The sequence below is a fragment of the Acipenser ruthenus genome, chromosome 21 (genome assembly GCF_902713425.1).
Source record: "Acipenser ruthenus chromosome 21, fAciRut3.2 maternal haplotype, whole genome shotgun sequence".
Taxonomy (NCBI): Eukaryota; Metazoa; Chordata; class Actinopteri; order Acipenseriformes; family Acipenseridae; genus Acipenser; species Acipenser ruthenus.
Window position 1 is genome coordinate 2193346 of NC_081209.1, and position 13470 is coordinate 2206815.

The 13470-nt window shown below is 39.6% G+C and overlaps 2 protein-coding genes across 4 annotated transcripts; one reads left to right on the top strand and one right to left on the bottom strand.

Moving 5' to 3' along the window:
- Positions 1-1277: 1277 nt before the first annotated feature.
- LOC117428020 (transmembrane protein 233) lies at positions 1278-7941 on the bottom strand. The gene is made up of 3 exons (XM_058994235.1): positions 7517-7941; positions 4021-4155; positions 1278-2821 (listed from the first exon to the last, which is right to left on the bottom strand). The coding sequence occupies exons 1-3, from the start codon at positions 7694-7696 to the stop codon at positions 2810-2812; spliced, it is 327 nt and encodes a 108-aa protein (XP_058850218.1). The 5' UTR covers positions 7697-7941; the 3' UTR covers positions 1278-2809.
- Positions 7942-12537, top strand: LOC117973280 (immunoglobulin superfamily member 6-like). Of its 3 annotated transcripts, none has more exons than XM_058994232.1 (6): positions 7942-8744; positions 8908-9270; positions 10073-10171; positions 10406-10461; positions 10933-11085; positions 12383-12537. In XM_058994232.1, the coding sequence occupies exons 1-6, from the start codon at positions 8693-8695 to the stop codon at positions 12491-12493; spliced, it is 834 nt and encodes a 277-aa protein (XP_058850215.1). In that variant the 5' UTR covers positions 7942-8692; the 3' UTR covers positions 12494-12537. The 3 variants fall into 3 exon arrangements, with proteins under 3 accessions (XP_058850215.1, XP_058850216.1, XP_058850217.1); XM_058994233.1 differs by having other exon boundaries at positions 10936-11085; XM_058994234.1 differs by lacking the exon at positions 10933-11085.
- The last annotated feature ends 933 nt before the right edge of the window (positions 12538-13470 follow it).

Here is a 13470-nt window from a genome sequence, read left to right on the forward strand (position 1 = left end):
ATATGCATTATTACTGTATGTTATGTATGCTACTGATTCTTTATATGTGTAAGTAAACTAATAATACCACTAATAGTTACTAATCCTTGGAATTCTGCGTGCCATGTGAGCCTCACTGTCTGTGGAAGGGATCCCTAGTCTCACAGCGCTCAGCGAGAGAACGCCTCCAGTCATGAACCTGGCCAGTGGAGCCCAGCTCAGCTCAGCTCAGGAAGCCCAGCTGAATGATGCAGAATGTTTTTGATCACCTGACCAAACCCAGCACAAACCAGCTCAGGGACTATATGATCCCTATTTTTAGCAGGTGCAGTGATAAGATTACATATCAGAATACAGGAACCCTCCGAGTCGACAGAATGCAGCTGTCCAGACCGGGGGGGAGGAGGAGGGGGAGGAGGGGGGGGGGGGGGGCGCTGATCCGATCCCGATCCAGGAGCTGAGCACAGCGCTTCCCAGCCATGCATCTGTCCCTGCTTATAACAGCACGAGAGAGGGGAGAGGCAGCCCCTCACACATCCACTCTCACAACAACTCATTCATTAGAGATTGATTTAAGCAGGAGAGGAGTACCTATTGAGACGGACCCTCCTTTACAAGGCCTGTCTTCATTTACCGGTTTCCACTGAGGAATAAAAAACCTTCCCTTGTCTCTGTTGCAGTTTGCAATGGGATGGCTCCCTTGTCTCTGTTGCAGTTTGCAATGGGATGGCTCCCTTGTCTCTGTTGCAGTTTGCAATGGGGTGGCTCCCTTGTCTCTGTTGCAGTTTGCAATGGGGTGGCTCCCTTGTCTCTGTTGCAGTTTGCAATGGGATGGCTCCCTTGTCTCTGTTGCAGTTTGCAATGGGATGGCTCCCTTGTCTCTGTTGCAGTTTGTAATGGGACGGCTCCCTTGTCTCTGTTGCAGTTTGTAATGGGACGGCTCCCTTGTCTCTGTTGCAGTTTGTAATGGGATGGCTCCCTTGTCTCTGTTGCAGTTTGCAATGGGGTGGCTCCCTTGTCTCTGTTGCAGTTTGCAATGGGATGGCTCCCTTGTCTCTGTTGCAGTTTGCAATGGGATGGCTCCCTTGTCTCTGTTGCAGTTTGCAATGGGATCACTTCGTATTGTCCTGTACAGGTGCAGACAGGTTACAGTATGTGGAAAGCCAATGCAGATTAGGGTTTTGTTTTCCACACTTACATGTGTTGCCATCAGTCCGACTGCAGACTGGTATAGTTTTCAACACATTTTTTTTATTGTTCTTTATAATAATCTGTGAAATACATTTAAGCATTGTTAAAGCACCTTTTTATATCAGATAGCCCAAATTAACTAAATTAACAAATAAATACTGTATATATATATATATATATATATATATATATATATATATATATATATATATATATACACACACACACACACACACACAATATATATATCAGCACGGAATACTTTACATACATGTATCCAGAATGTATGTACAGGGCTACAGGGCCCTGTTTTAAAAGCCTTTCCTTCATTCTTTCATTAACTCCTATTTTTTTAAAGGTGAAAATATCATGTTAATGTTACAACATGAGACCCAAAACACCCTGAGAGCGCTTAAGAGGGCTCGGGTTGCAGGGTTTCACTTAGTTGTGTGGTTCTAGTTGTGTAAAATGAAGAGGCGTTTTACAACTGCTTTAAAAAAAAATAGGACTTCAGTCAAGACTGAAGTAAACGCTCTGAAAATATGGCCCACAGTGTCACAATACAATTTCACACATTGTACAAATGAAATGCAGAAATCCAATCATGCCATTTATAAGTAGTTTTATATTTATATACTATGCATGTATCTTACAAAGCAGCAGAGGGATTATTACAGCATTACGATCCTCTTTGCTATCAAATGTACTTTAATGGAAGACCGACAGGGACCCACTTACAAGAGCATTGCGTAAGACTAAGGGGTTGATTTGATTAACCTGTGCTCCTCCGGGACAGCCCACAGCTGGATGATATTACAGCGTTCTCTGGGGTATCCCATGAGATTGGATCAACCACCAATCCGTGGTTAACCCTGGGTTTGCCACTTAGAATAGGTCGTTGATGCAATCCAGGCTAGCTCTTCAGTTCTGTAATATACTCTAGCTCCTCAGTTCTGTAATATACTCTAACTCCCCAGTGCTGTAATATACTCTAACTCCCCAGTGCTGTAATATACTCTAACTCCCCAGTTCTGTAATATGCTCTAACTCCCCAGTTCTGTAATATACTCTAATAAGCTCCAGCTGTGGATAGCTTGATCAAATCGAGCCCTTTTTCATTTTAAAAGCCCTCAGGCACTTCCAGCTCAGCACTTCCTTGGTAAACATATTACTACAATACTGACCCACATCACAATGATCATGGTACTCATTCCATTCTGAATGTGTTGTATATCTGATTTCTCATGTGTGTATGATAAAAGTCTGGTTTGTATTAAAAATAAAGAAAAGAAAAGACAGAATCACTGCCATTGCCACCTTGTTCATAGTCACTCTGTCTTCAGGTAAATCCTTTTAAAAAAACAAAACAAATACAGAAATAAAATATCCTTGTAAGAAAGATGTCCTTCAGTAGGGGGATCCTCTGGCGCTCAGATCTCGGAGGGGCGATTGTTCATGTTGCTGGCTGTGTCTGGGCACAAGAATGACTCGGGTCTCTCCAGACTTCCTCAGACCCCCTCTAGGAGGCGACACAGCCGCTCGACAGGTAGAAAACAAGACAGAGCGATGCGTTCACATGGGCCCCAGGGCTGGCTACTGAACGAGCTGTGTGTCTGCCTGAGGACAGCCTGGCAGCTTCCTAAATGAGCAGCTAAAAACAGACATGCAAAAAAATAACCAAAGATCAGAGATGTCAGGCACTGGACATGAATTCAAATCAGGACACAGCTGATTAGCAACAAGCTTTTGGTATTTATTCAGCAGAATTTGATTACTTTATAGTACTTGGTCAATGTCAACACAAAATAAATATACTGTACCACAACAGAGACCTGTAGTAAAGGTTGCACAGACCATTTAGAAATCTGTGTGAATTCTGAAACAAATTCCAATAGAATTAGAAACCCTAATATAGTTTTAGATTGTCATGAGAGTTTGCTCTATCAAACCGAGAGGTCTTTATTATTATGGAATCTCTATCATTGCAGCACCTTTTAAAAGAATCCCAAACAGCAAAGCAAACAGCAGCCCTGATTAATGGAACTGCTGGGTTTGACATGTACACGTTTTACCAGGAAGAAGGGACCATAGTTTTGGTTATTTTGTATTTTTCAAAAGCTGTTATAAGCATAGTGGTGTGTGATTAAAATGTCATCTTAGTTTAGGGTTAAATTACAGGCATACATTTCTGTGCATACGTGTGCTTAGCATGCAGCTGCCTGTACACAGTATACACGACAGTGGTGTGATGCAAAGCGTGGTGGTGCCCTCAATACTTTCAGGATATTGGGTTTCAGTCAAAGAGGTATGATAGGCAAATAATTGCAATTACTGTATTACTTGGGCTAAATTCTCAAAGCTAATTTACTCCAGTTTGTTATTAACACATTTATTTTCAGAGAGGAGAAAACTCACCCAACACAAAATACCAACCCAGAAATAAAGAGCTAAGACTTTTAATTCAGTGGCTTGAATTAAGTATTGCGTTTTCTTAGAAAACGGGCTTTTTATTTCCTGGCATCTCATTGGTTAGTACCCTTGGCAGGGGGGTACAATAACTTTCACTAGATGACCAGGAAATAAAAATATGTGTCTTTTCACCTGGATAGATATCCTTCAGCCACCTGCGGCGTCGGGCCTCTTCACGCACTTGGGTGGTCCGGTATTGCCCAATACCGCCCGCCCTGTCGGGTCTTATTGATTACGTATGTGTTATAGTCGTTTAATTGGTGTTTCGGTTATGCTGATTTGGAGTGAACAGCCTTGAGACTCCAGCGCTATGAGTTCCCTTCACAAGCACGAAGACCGCGAGGAACAATGAGACAGAGCTTGGAGAAAGGGGCTCCTCACCGTTGTGAAGTGAACCGTGCAGTAGATGGCAATGACTAGGAGTCCGATAATCACCGACGCCACGGCAACCCACTTGGCATTCCGACCCAGCCGTTCAGCACCCTCCCGGTCTCCTTGGTTAAAACTGCTTATGGACTGGAGGAAAGACAAGACAGTATGGGTCAAACACAATGCATTTCACTCCCGCCAGCGCTCCCTCCTTCTGTGATATTAACAGAGAAGCAACACACATATTTTAAAAACAGAAATGTTAGAAAATGTAGCATGAATATTAAAACAAAATAAAAATAAACATTGAATCATAACCCATGCCTGAGTACACGTTTCTATAATCCGGTCTGAGTTTATAACCCATGCCCGAGTACACCTTTCTATAATCCAGTCTGAGTTTATAACCCATGCCCGAGTACACCTTTCTATAATCCAGTCTGAGTTTATAACCCATGCCTGAGTACACCTTTCTATAATCCAGTCTGAGTTTATAACCCATGCCTGAGTACACCTTTCTATAATCCGGTCTGAGTTTATAACCCATGCCTGAGTACACCTTTCTATAATCCAGTCTGAGTTTATAACCCATGCCCGAGTACACCTTTCTATAATCCAGTCTGAGTTTATAACCCATGCCTGAGTACACCTTTCTATAATCCAGTCTGAGTTTATAACCCATGCCTGAGTACACCTTTCTATAATCCGGTCTGAGTTTATAACCCATGCCTGAGTACACCTTTCTATAATCCAGTCTGAGTTTATAACCCATGCCCGAGTACACCTTTCTATAATCCAGTCTGAGTTTATAACCCATGCCTGAGTACACATTTCTATAATCCAGTCTGAGTTTATAACCCATGCCTGAGTACACCTTTCTATAATCCAGTCTGAGTTTATAACCCATGCCTGAGTACACCTTTCTATAATCCGAGTTTAATGGTGCTGCTGTAGCTACTTCGTGATGGCTCTATGGCACCGCCATCGTTTTGATTGAAGCCTCCTCCTATTCATGGAGTAAAAACATGTTAAAAATGTACGGAGGTCTGAGTTTTAATCATACAGTTTCCCATATTTGTAAAGGACACAGCCCGTGATGCTTTGGAGGTCAGGGCAGGAGAGTTTGCTGTGGAGCCAGGCTCTGGTCATCATCATCGCTGCCATTTAGTTGAGTGGAGGAGCGCGTCTCCGGTTACTGCACAGCCTGAAAGGTAAATCCTGTAACCGGATCGTCACACATACGGAACGAATTTATATGACTTGCACACGTTTGTCCTGCGAGTTACAGCCCGATCTCCAGCGTTTTTAAAGATCTGTTTATACAGATTATCCTGACCGGAACAGACTGGTATACGTGGTGACCAAATAAGCGCAGAAGAATCTAGTTCTATTACTCTAAATCCAGCCCTAACCCGGACACTCAAACACGACAGCCTCTCACATCGCACTTTTTAAATGGAAAGCAATAATAAAGTGATCTTTTAGAGAAGTGCTATACGATCATTCACCGGTTATACGAAGCGTATTGTTTTGGCTTTGCCACTGGTACACACTACAGTGCATAGGCCTATTGGGTTAATGATGTCATTGATCCGAGAGGATTTGAGATGAAAATGAATTTGAGAAACTCTAGGAGGGATTTCCCGAGCTGATGGCGCGTATGATTATTACTACAGGTCAGGATTTCCTGTAATGCTTTGCATTGAGTTTGCACCACGCAGAGGCTGTAAGTCACTATCATTCCTGTGCTGCTCATGGAAAACGCTGCGTCCGGTTTGGACTGGGTGCAAGAGACGCGACCTCCTGCCATAGCACTGTCAACCGGGGGCTAGGGCCACGGCGGGCATCCGGCAGCCAGGGAGGCTATTGGCTTGTGATCACTTTAGAGGCTCCTCGTGGCAAAGTGTGTGCTGCATATAGCAGGTGCTTATGTATTTGTCAATCCAGCTGCTGTACTGCATTCCAAATAACATGGAACCAGCCACTGCTTCTGCAGTCGATATCAGCGATCGCTTAATCCCCATGCTCCGTGCATTTCAAACGCATTGCTCTTGCTGTTCCAATGCAGAAGTGAAGCACAGTAAGTAAGAGACACCTTCACGGAGCCCTCAGCAACAGCAGCAGCAGAATCTATTACTGCATTGCACGTGTATACTTTCCATCTGAGGAGCAGAGCTGGAATTAACAGGAAGAGCGGAGACGTGAAGAGCTTTGAGAAAGAAAGAAGGGCAGGCATTTCAGCGTCCGGTTGAATTAGTAAGAAAACATCCAGGTGCATTGCACAGAGAGGGGGCGTGTGGCACTCGGTTACACTGCTACTGATGGGATGGTTGCAGTGCGAGTTTACATTGAAATGGAACTTGTTTAACACAGAACACTCACTCTCGGTATGGTCGACTCCCTGATCTGTATTGAATGTATTTAGAGACGGTGTGTTTGCGGCTCGGGGCACACACAGTATCCGTCTCGGCTGAGAGAGCTGTTATAGATTCTGCGTGTAACCCAGTCAGTTAAACAGCTGCTCAACTCATAAAAAGGTCAAGCAAAACACTTCTGAGTTGAACGGGTATAAACAGAGCTCCCCAAAGGAGAACGCTGCTCGGCATAATGGTCTGCTTAAACATCTCTGTAACTGATTTATAAGAATAATAACAACAAGAATATTATTATATTAATATAAAAATATGTATAACATTATTATTATTATTATTATTATTATTATTATTATTATTATTATTATTATATAATAGCCGTATTTAATACATGATTTCTTTATTTCTTTATTTCTTTGCGTATGTAGTCAGTTTTTACGCTAATGACGCTGATGTTCTCTATATCTGTTTGTTGAGGAGTTGTGTCATGCTGTATGTTAATCGCATCGCAATGCACCCGGTATCACGCACAGGAAGGATACAATTACTTTGCAGGATCCATAGCTGCGGACGCGCATAACCACGAAACCTATAGGCTATAAACGTGCATGAAAGTGTCATATGTTTTTGGTTTTGTGCGCAACAGATGGTTCTGTGAAATGGGTTCTAAATCGAACCACGTGTTCCAATAGAACCCTAATTAGGGGTTCGAATTTAGATGAGGGGTTGCAAACTCTTTGATCTCTTTGATCATTATAAAGCCCTCTGTTGTTCAATATATATTACTAGAATTGTTCTTTATAGAACCCGAACACAAGAGCTTCAGAGAAACGCATAAGGAACCGCATGGGCTTTACAGAGAACGCCCTGGAGCGATTTATTAAGACACATGCACTGCCTGATCGTTTACTTCAGCTGACATGTGTTGAGCTAATGTAATACAATATTATTATTATTATTATTATTATTATTATTATTATTATTATTATTATTATTATTATTAACATTCCTATAGAAAAACTGTTCTCACACTAACTAGCCTGTATGACGAAGGTTGACTTAGTTTCCTGTCCCATGTTGCAATCAAATAGACATGGCCCATGTAAGTCCTCGGGTCTTAAGATAACCGTGCTTACCATTACAGAGAAAACCAAGGCGACGATGTTGACCGGGTAGGCCGGACAGAAGCACGTAAAGATGGTGAGAAGGAGGTAGTTCTTTGGCGGAGGCGCTTGTTGCGCTTCATCCCTGATATCAGTCTCCGGACTGTTATCCAAGGCGCTCTTCACGTCTGAATTCACGACGGGGTGAGACATCGGTAAATACAACAGACAGCGAGCTACGCAGGAAAGCTGCTCCAGGGAGAAGAAGAAGGAACAAAATAAAGAAAGAACAACAGACCCAGACCCAGACTCAGACCCAGAGCTCGGCTCTCAGCTGCTGTCGGTGCGAAGCGCAGTGAAGACTGGAGCGCAGCTCAGAAAGATGACAGCTGTCTAGTTAGTGTTGAGGGATCTTAGGCGCGTCTGAAGGGCCGCAGTGATACGGATAGGTCCAGACACAACGCGTCCAAGTCAGGCGCAGTAATAAAGAGGAATAAGCTTCCTTTCAAGCGTGTTTATTACAGCCCGCTTATATACTGTACGCACCGTTAAACACATCTTTAAAGATGAAACATTTAATCAGCTAGGCTAATACAATAGAAGTTATGAAGTTAATATAACGCTTCTTCTTCTGCGGCTTATCTCTCATTTAGAAGTACAGTTGATTTGGTCTCATCGGATCAAAGGGTACAATCTCACAGACCCGGGCTCTCGTTCAAAATCAGATTAGGACACCTCCATTCTGAAATTAGTTCTGTGTTAACTCTGATCAGAGAGAAATACACCCGGTTGAACTTCAAAACAACAGCATGAGTGTGACAGGGTATCTTCATGTTGAGAGAAAGGCGCTAACCACAGCCTCACCTATCTCCACATCTCCTCCCCCTCCGCCCTTTCCTATGTTTGATATCTTGCTATAGAAATATGCGACATCATTCTGAATGTAGAGGATGCATGCAACACGTCTGCTTTCTGTGCAGGTGTGCTGGAACAATGTTTCAGAATAACTGAATTTACTTTGCAATCAGGTATCTGGTAGTTTCTCTAGGTTTACCTGCTGCGGCCTCAACATGAGATCGGTATATACAACTCACTGAGATAGATGAGTATATCTTTGCAAGAGCATTTCTTGTGAACTTCAGTGTCAGTGAAACCCCGACCACAGCAAGCGTCAGATCTGCTGCTGTGTGATTTCCACGACATTTGAGAATGCATTCTTTCCTGAGAATCGTGCTGTGTGCTTGTTTAATTTCACCTTCAGGTAAGCGATACTTATTGACATTTTATATTCCTAATAAAAGCATGATGTTTAAAATAATAATAATAATAATAATAATAATAATAATAATAATAATAATAATAATAATAATAATAATAATAATAATAATAATAATAATTCTTATTTTTGTATGAATGTCTTGCAGGCCACGCTCTCACCCCAGTTCACCAGACCCCGCGATCAGTCACCGTTCAGGCCGGCGGAAGTGTCACTTTGACATGCTCTTTCAATGGAACCGGTCTGGAGATGGTCAAAGTTAGATGGTTCAGATATTCAGCTGATAATACCTCGCTTCAAATCGACATATCTCTTCAGCACAACGTCTGTTCAGAATTTATTAACCGCGCAGCTGTCAAGGAAAACCAGTCTATAAGCATATTGTCCTTTAATGCCCTCCTCCCGAATGACAGTGGAGTTTATGTCTGTGAGGTACAAAGGTGGGTCCCGGGACCGTATGCTTGGGAACAGGGGAACGGCACCCTGGTTAATGTTACACGTGAGGATCCTGGTATGTGTTATAACTATATCTCACACGCGCTTTACATCGTGACCTCTCAACTTTGTGTTTCTGTTATCAGAATAAATACATCATCGTATCATACCTGTTTATGTAAATTGGAGTTATTATTATAAGGCATATCTATTTGGAGTTATTATTATTATGAGGCATATCTATTTGGAGTTATTATTATTATAAGGCATATCTATTTGGAGTTATTATTATTATAAGGCATATCTATTTGGAGTTATTATTATTATAAGGCATATCTATTTGGAGTTATTATTATTATGAGGCATATCTATTTGGAGTTATTATTATTATGAGGCATATCTATTTGGAGTTATTATTATTATGAGGCATATCTATTTGAAGTTATTATTATTATAAGGCATATCTATTTGGAGTTATTATTATTATGAGGCATATCTATTTGGAGTTATTATTATGAGGCATATCTATTTGGAGTTATTATTATTATGAGGCATATCTATTTGGAGTTATTATTATTATGAGGCATATCTATTTTTGATTGTATTTCTTTTTTGAACCCTAATGATTTCTCACGCGTGTAACTAGAGTGCAGGTGAAACGTACATAAGTCGCCTTGTAAAACTGGGTTATACATTTTAAAATATGACTATTATTCATCAATTTCTATAAAAGACTTATCATTCTTAATCAAATAAATAAATACAATATAAGAAGTGGGGTGTATTTTAAAAACAAATTGAAGCACTAAAACTTTGTATTTTATTTATTTATTTTATTATTATTATTATTATTATTCATAAAACTTTGATTTCAACAGACACGCGTCCCGCTGACATCATCTATTACATTGCTGGCGTGCTGATAATAATCGCGCTGGGCCTGGGAATCGTTGCTCTCGTCTATTTCAAGCTCAGAGGTAAGTGATTTTGTTACAAAAGCAGTTTATTGAAACAATCCGGATGCTTCAGTTTAGTCTGTCAAACATACGTATTCTAATGCATGTGTGTATATTTATTATATTCATCCCATTAACGCTATCTGGATACATGTGTTCGTGAATCGCAGTTGAATATTTTAAAAGTTATTAGAGGCTCGACATTTTTACAACATGTTGATGTTTGTGTTTGATGGTTTTTTTTTTTATTTACAGTTAATAAGTCATCTGTTTCGCGTGTGCCTGGTATTCAAGCACACAGCACACCTGAGGTAGGTAATTAACACACATTCTTACCTATATAAACATGCACCTGAAGAATAGCGCGGTGTGTGTGTGTGAGAGGCTGGATTAACGAACTAAGACGTGCCTTCTGTTACTGTGAAGGGACGGCTTGGTAACTCTGTGCACTATGAAAGAATCCCACACGTTTTCAGTTTGACATTCAATCTCTCTCACTGCTTAGAAACCGAATTATCAACCCCGATATTATCACAAGATTCAAACGTGAAAAACAAATACAAATACCCAGATCATTATTTTATGACATCAGATGGCCCGTTCCGGATTCCGGGTTAAAAGCATCTATACTTCCCGAAAATGTTATCTGTGTTTTTATCTTTTTTTTGTTTTACAAGATATTTCCTTTCGAACGTTAGGGGTGGAAATCAAATCTGGTTATCAAATATTGTGACGTTTCACAGTATTCTAAACCAGTGGATGCTAATCGTTGTATTCTTCAGCAGGACACCGTGTGCTCTCGGCCGGACACACACGAGGTGTGCTATGCAAGTCTGAATTTCAACAAGACACGCAGGACTACAGACCCGAGTACGACGGGATTAATGCATTCACAATACGAAGCAACAGAAAGCACGCTGCAGGCGAAAGCAAAGGCATGTCTCATTATTTTAATACAGATTGTACTTTTTTTAGACTGAATGTCTTTTTTAAATTATGTTTCTTTATTTTTTTAAACAAATAAAATAATAGCATTATTGGAAAACGGAATGAGGTAAATTAATGAACACGTTTAATTGAAGTGTGGAGTAGTGGTTAGGGCTCTGGACTCTTGACCGGAGGGTCGTGGGTTCAATCCCAGATGGGGGACACTGCTGCTGTACCCTTGAGCAAGGTACTTTATCTAGATTGTTCCAGTAAAAACCCAACTGTATAAATGGGTAATTGTATGTAAAAAATAATGTAATTGTATGTAAAAATAATGTGATATTTTGTAACAATTGTAAGTCCAGGGCGTCTGTTTTCATAAACCTTCTTCTTAGTCTTGCGATCGGAATGTTTCATCTTTCCAGGTAACTCAATCCGTAATAACCCATTCTTAACTCGAAAGGAATCCAACTACATGTAAAGCTATTTATGAAGGTGTGTTTTTATTATTTAATTCTTAACCCGTTATGCAATTAATTTCACAAGCGTTATAATTTTAAAAATAATTCATATATGCGTTATTCACTGTGTAATAATTCAAATGAAAGCTAGTTTAATAATTGCGCATGTGTGGCAGTATCAAGTACTGGTATCTTAAATCAAATCATACAAATTAAGAATGGCTAAAATATCATTTGGAATACATCAATTAAACATTCACATATTACATTTATCACCGTTTAATTCGGGAGTAGTTTGATATCCTAATAATTCAAAATGGGCATTTGGTTTATAAATGAAGTTAATAAACTCACCGTTGAAAATGATAAATAACATGCTATATATAAGATATGATGCATTCAGAGTGGATTGCGCACATCGAGATGCAGATTCAATCAAATCCAAGATTGAATCCCAGATTTATTTCTGTTTCTACTCACTCACCAGATGCTGGGTTTGTTCTCACTAAAACTCCAGAATCCTAATTTAAAAAAATGACCTATAAGATGATAAATAAAATAAAATAAAAACCGGATGTGATACAACGCTACATTATCAAGCCGATGTTGAAGCAAACATTACCTTATGAAATGTAATTAATTTGTCGATTTAGGGTAGTATTTTTGGTATTTATTTTCCTGTCATTCAAGTTCCAGATTTGTATAGCAATGGTCAGAAAACTACAAGGGTCAGGGACTGATATTTTTGGTGAAAAGTAACTGCAAATTTAAATATCAGAAGCACAGTGATTGGCGATAGTCTCTCTACAATGCCTGACGCAGATCTCTTTAAATGTGCCAACAGACCCCTTCAGAAGGAAGCGCTCGGATAAAACACCCGAAAACACAAGACGCTATTGAACAGAGGGGAGCCGAAGAAGAGCCGGAGGTTCTGTACGCGCACGTTAGAGGATGATTTCTGTACTGTGCTCTTAATACAAGCATGGCAATGAGCGCCACATATATATATATATATATATATATATATATATATATATATATATATATATATATATATCCTTTAAATAACGGTTGAGCTGTTGTTTGTACGCGATTTTAAACGCGTAGTTGGACGCCTGCTATATAATTGTGTTTAGTTTCCATCACACTAACTTAACCCAGAAAGCGCCATTGTCTTCATTGGAGCACAGGCTACTTTGTCATTAAAAAAAACAAAAAACGTGTATTTTAATAGAGTGGTATTGTTTCTAATCATATGTTATTAATAGTATTGTTAATAACACGTTTATAGAATTTATAAACCACTGATCTTTAGTGTTTATGTCGATCGTGAGATCAACGGTTTGAAATGTTCAGATCCTGAGATAATTTATTTCCTGTTGTCGACATAACAACTTGTTAATCGCATCATGATCTCAGCGAGTCACAGGAGAGCCCTAATATAAAGTGTTCTCTTACATTTTAAAACAAGATTGTTGAATTGAGATTGCTTGATTTCTTGGATCATGTTTAAATGAGCAGATGCTGTAAGATAAATTCTTAAGATGTGCGCTATTTTTGCACATTTCAGCAATAAAATACATATCTGCAAATCACCATTTGTAAGGCTGATGTTTGCTTAAAGAAATGTGAATTCTTTGGCAGCTTGTAATTATTTCTGCCTATTTGTGCCTAATAAAAATAAGAGAGACTCTCTTACAAATGTTACTCAAATGTGTTTGCGTCTCAGTTTGTGTATATATATATATATATATATATATATATATATATATATATATATATATATATATATATATATATACACACACACATACATACATACATATATATGTGTAGTGGTTTTGTAACATTTGTTTTAATTACAACAACAGAATTTGGTGTTTCCCACACTGTGCAGCCCACGCTCCACAAGAAGATCATTTGTATATCTGC

What these genes read in the sequence shown, in the direction of transcription:
- LOC117428020 (XM_058994235.1), bottom strand. Translation starts at nt 7,696, where the DNA reads ATGTCTCACCCCGTCGTGAATTCAGACGTGAAGAGCGCCTTGGATAAC. An exon ending in CCTTGGTTTTCTCTGTAATG is followed by an intron (nt 4,156 to 7,516) that starts GTAAGCACGGTT and finishes TCTTTCCTCCAG; the next exon opens with TCCATAAGCAGTTTTAACCA.
- LOC117973280 (XM_058994232.1), top strand. Translation starts at nt 8,693, where the DNA reads ATGCATTCTTTCCTGAGAATCGTGCTGTGTGCTTGTTTAATTTCACCT. An exon ending in TGTTACACGTGAGGATCCTG is followed by an intron (nt 9,271 to 10,072) that starts GTATGTGTTATA and finishes TGATTTCAACAG; the next exon opens with ACACGCGTCCCGCTGACATC. An exon ending in AAGCACACAGCACACCTGAG is followed by an intron (nt 10,462 to 10,932) that starts GTAGGTAATTAA and finishes TGTATTCTTCAG; the next exon opens with CAGGACACCGTGTGCTCTCG.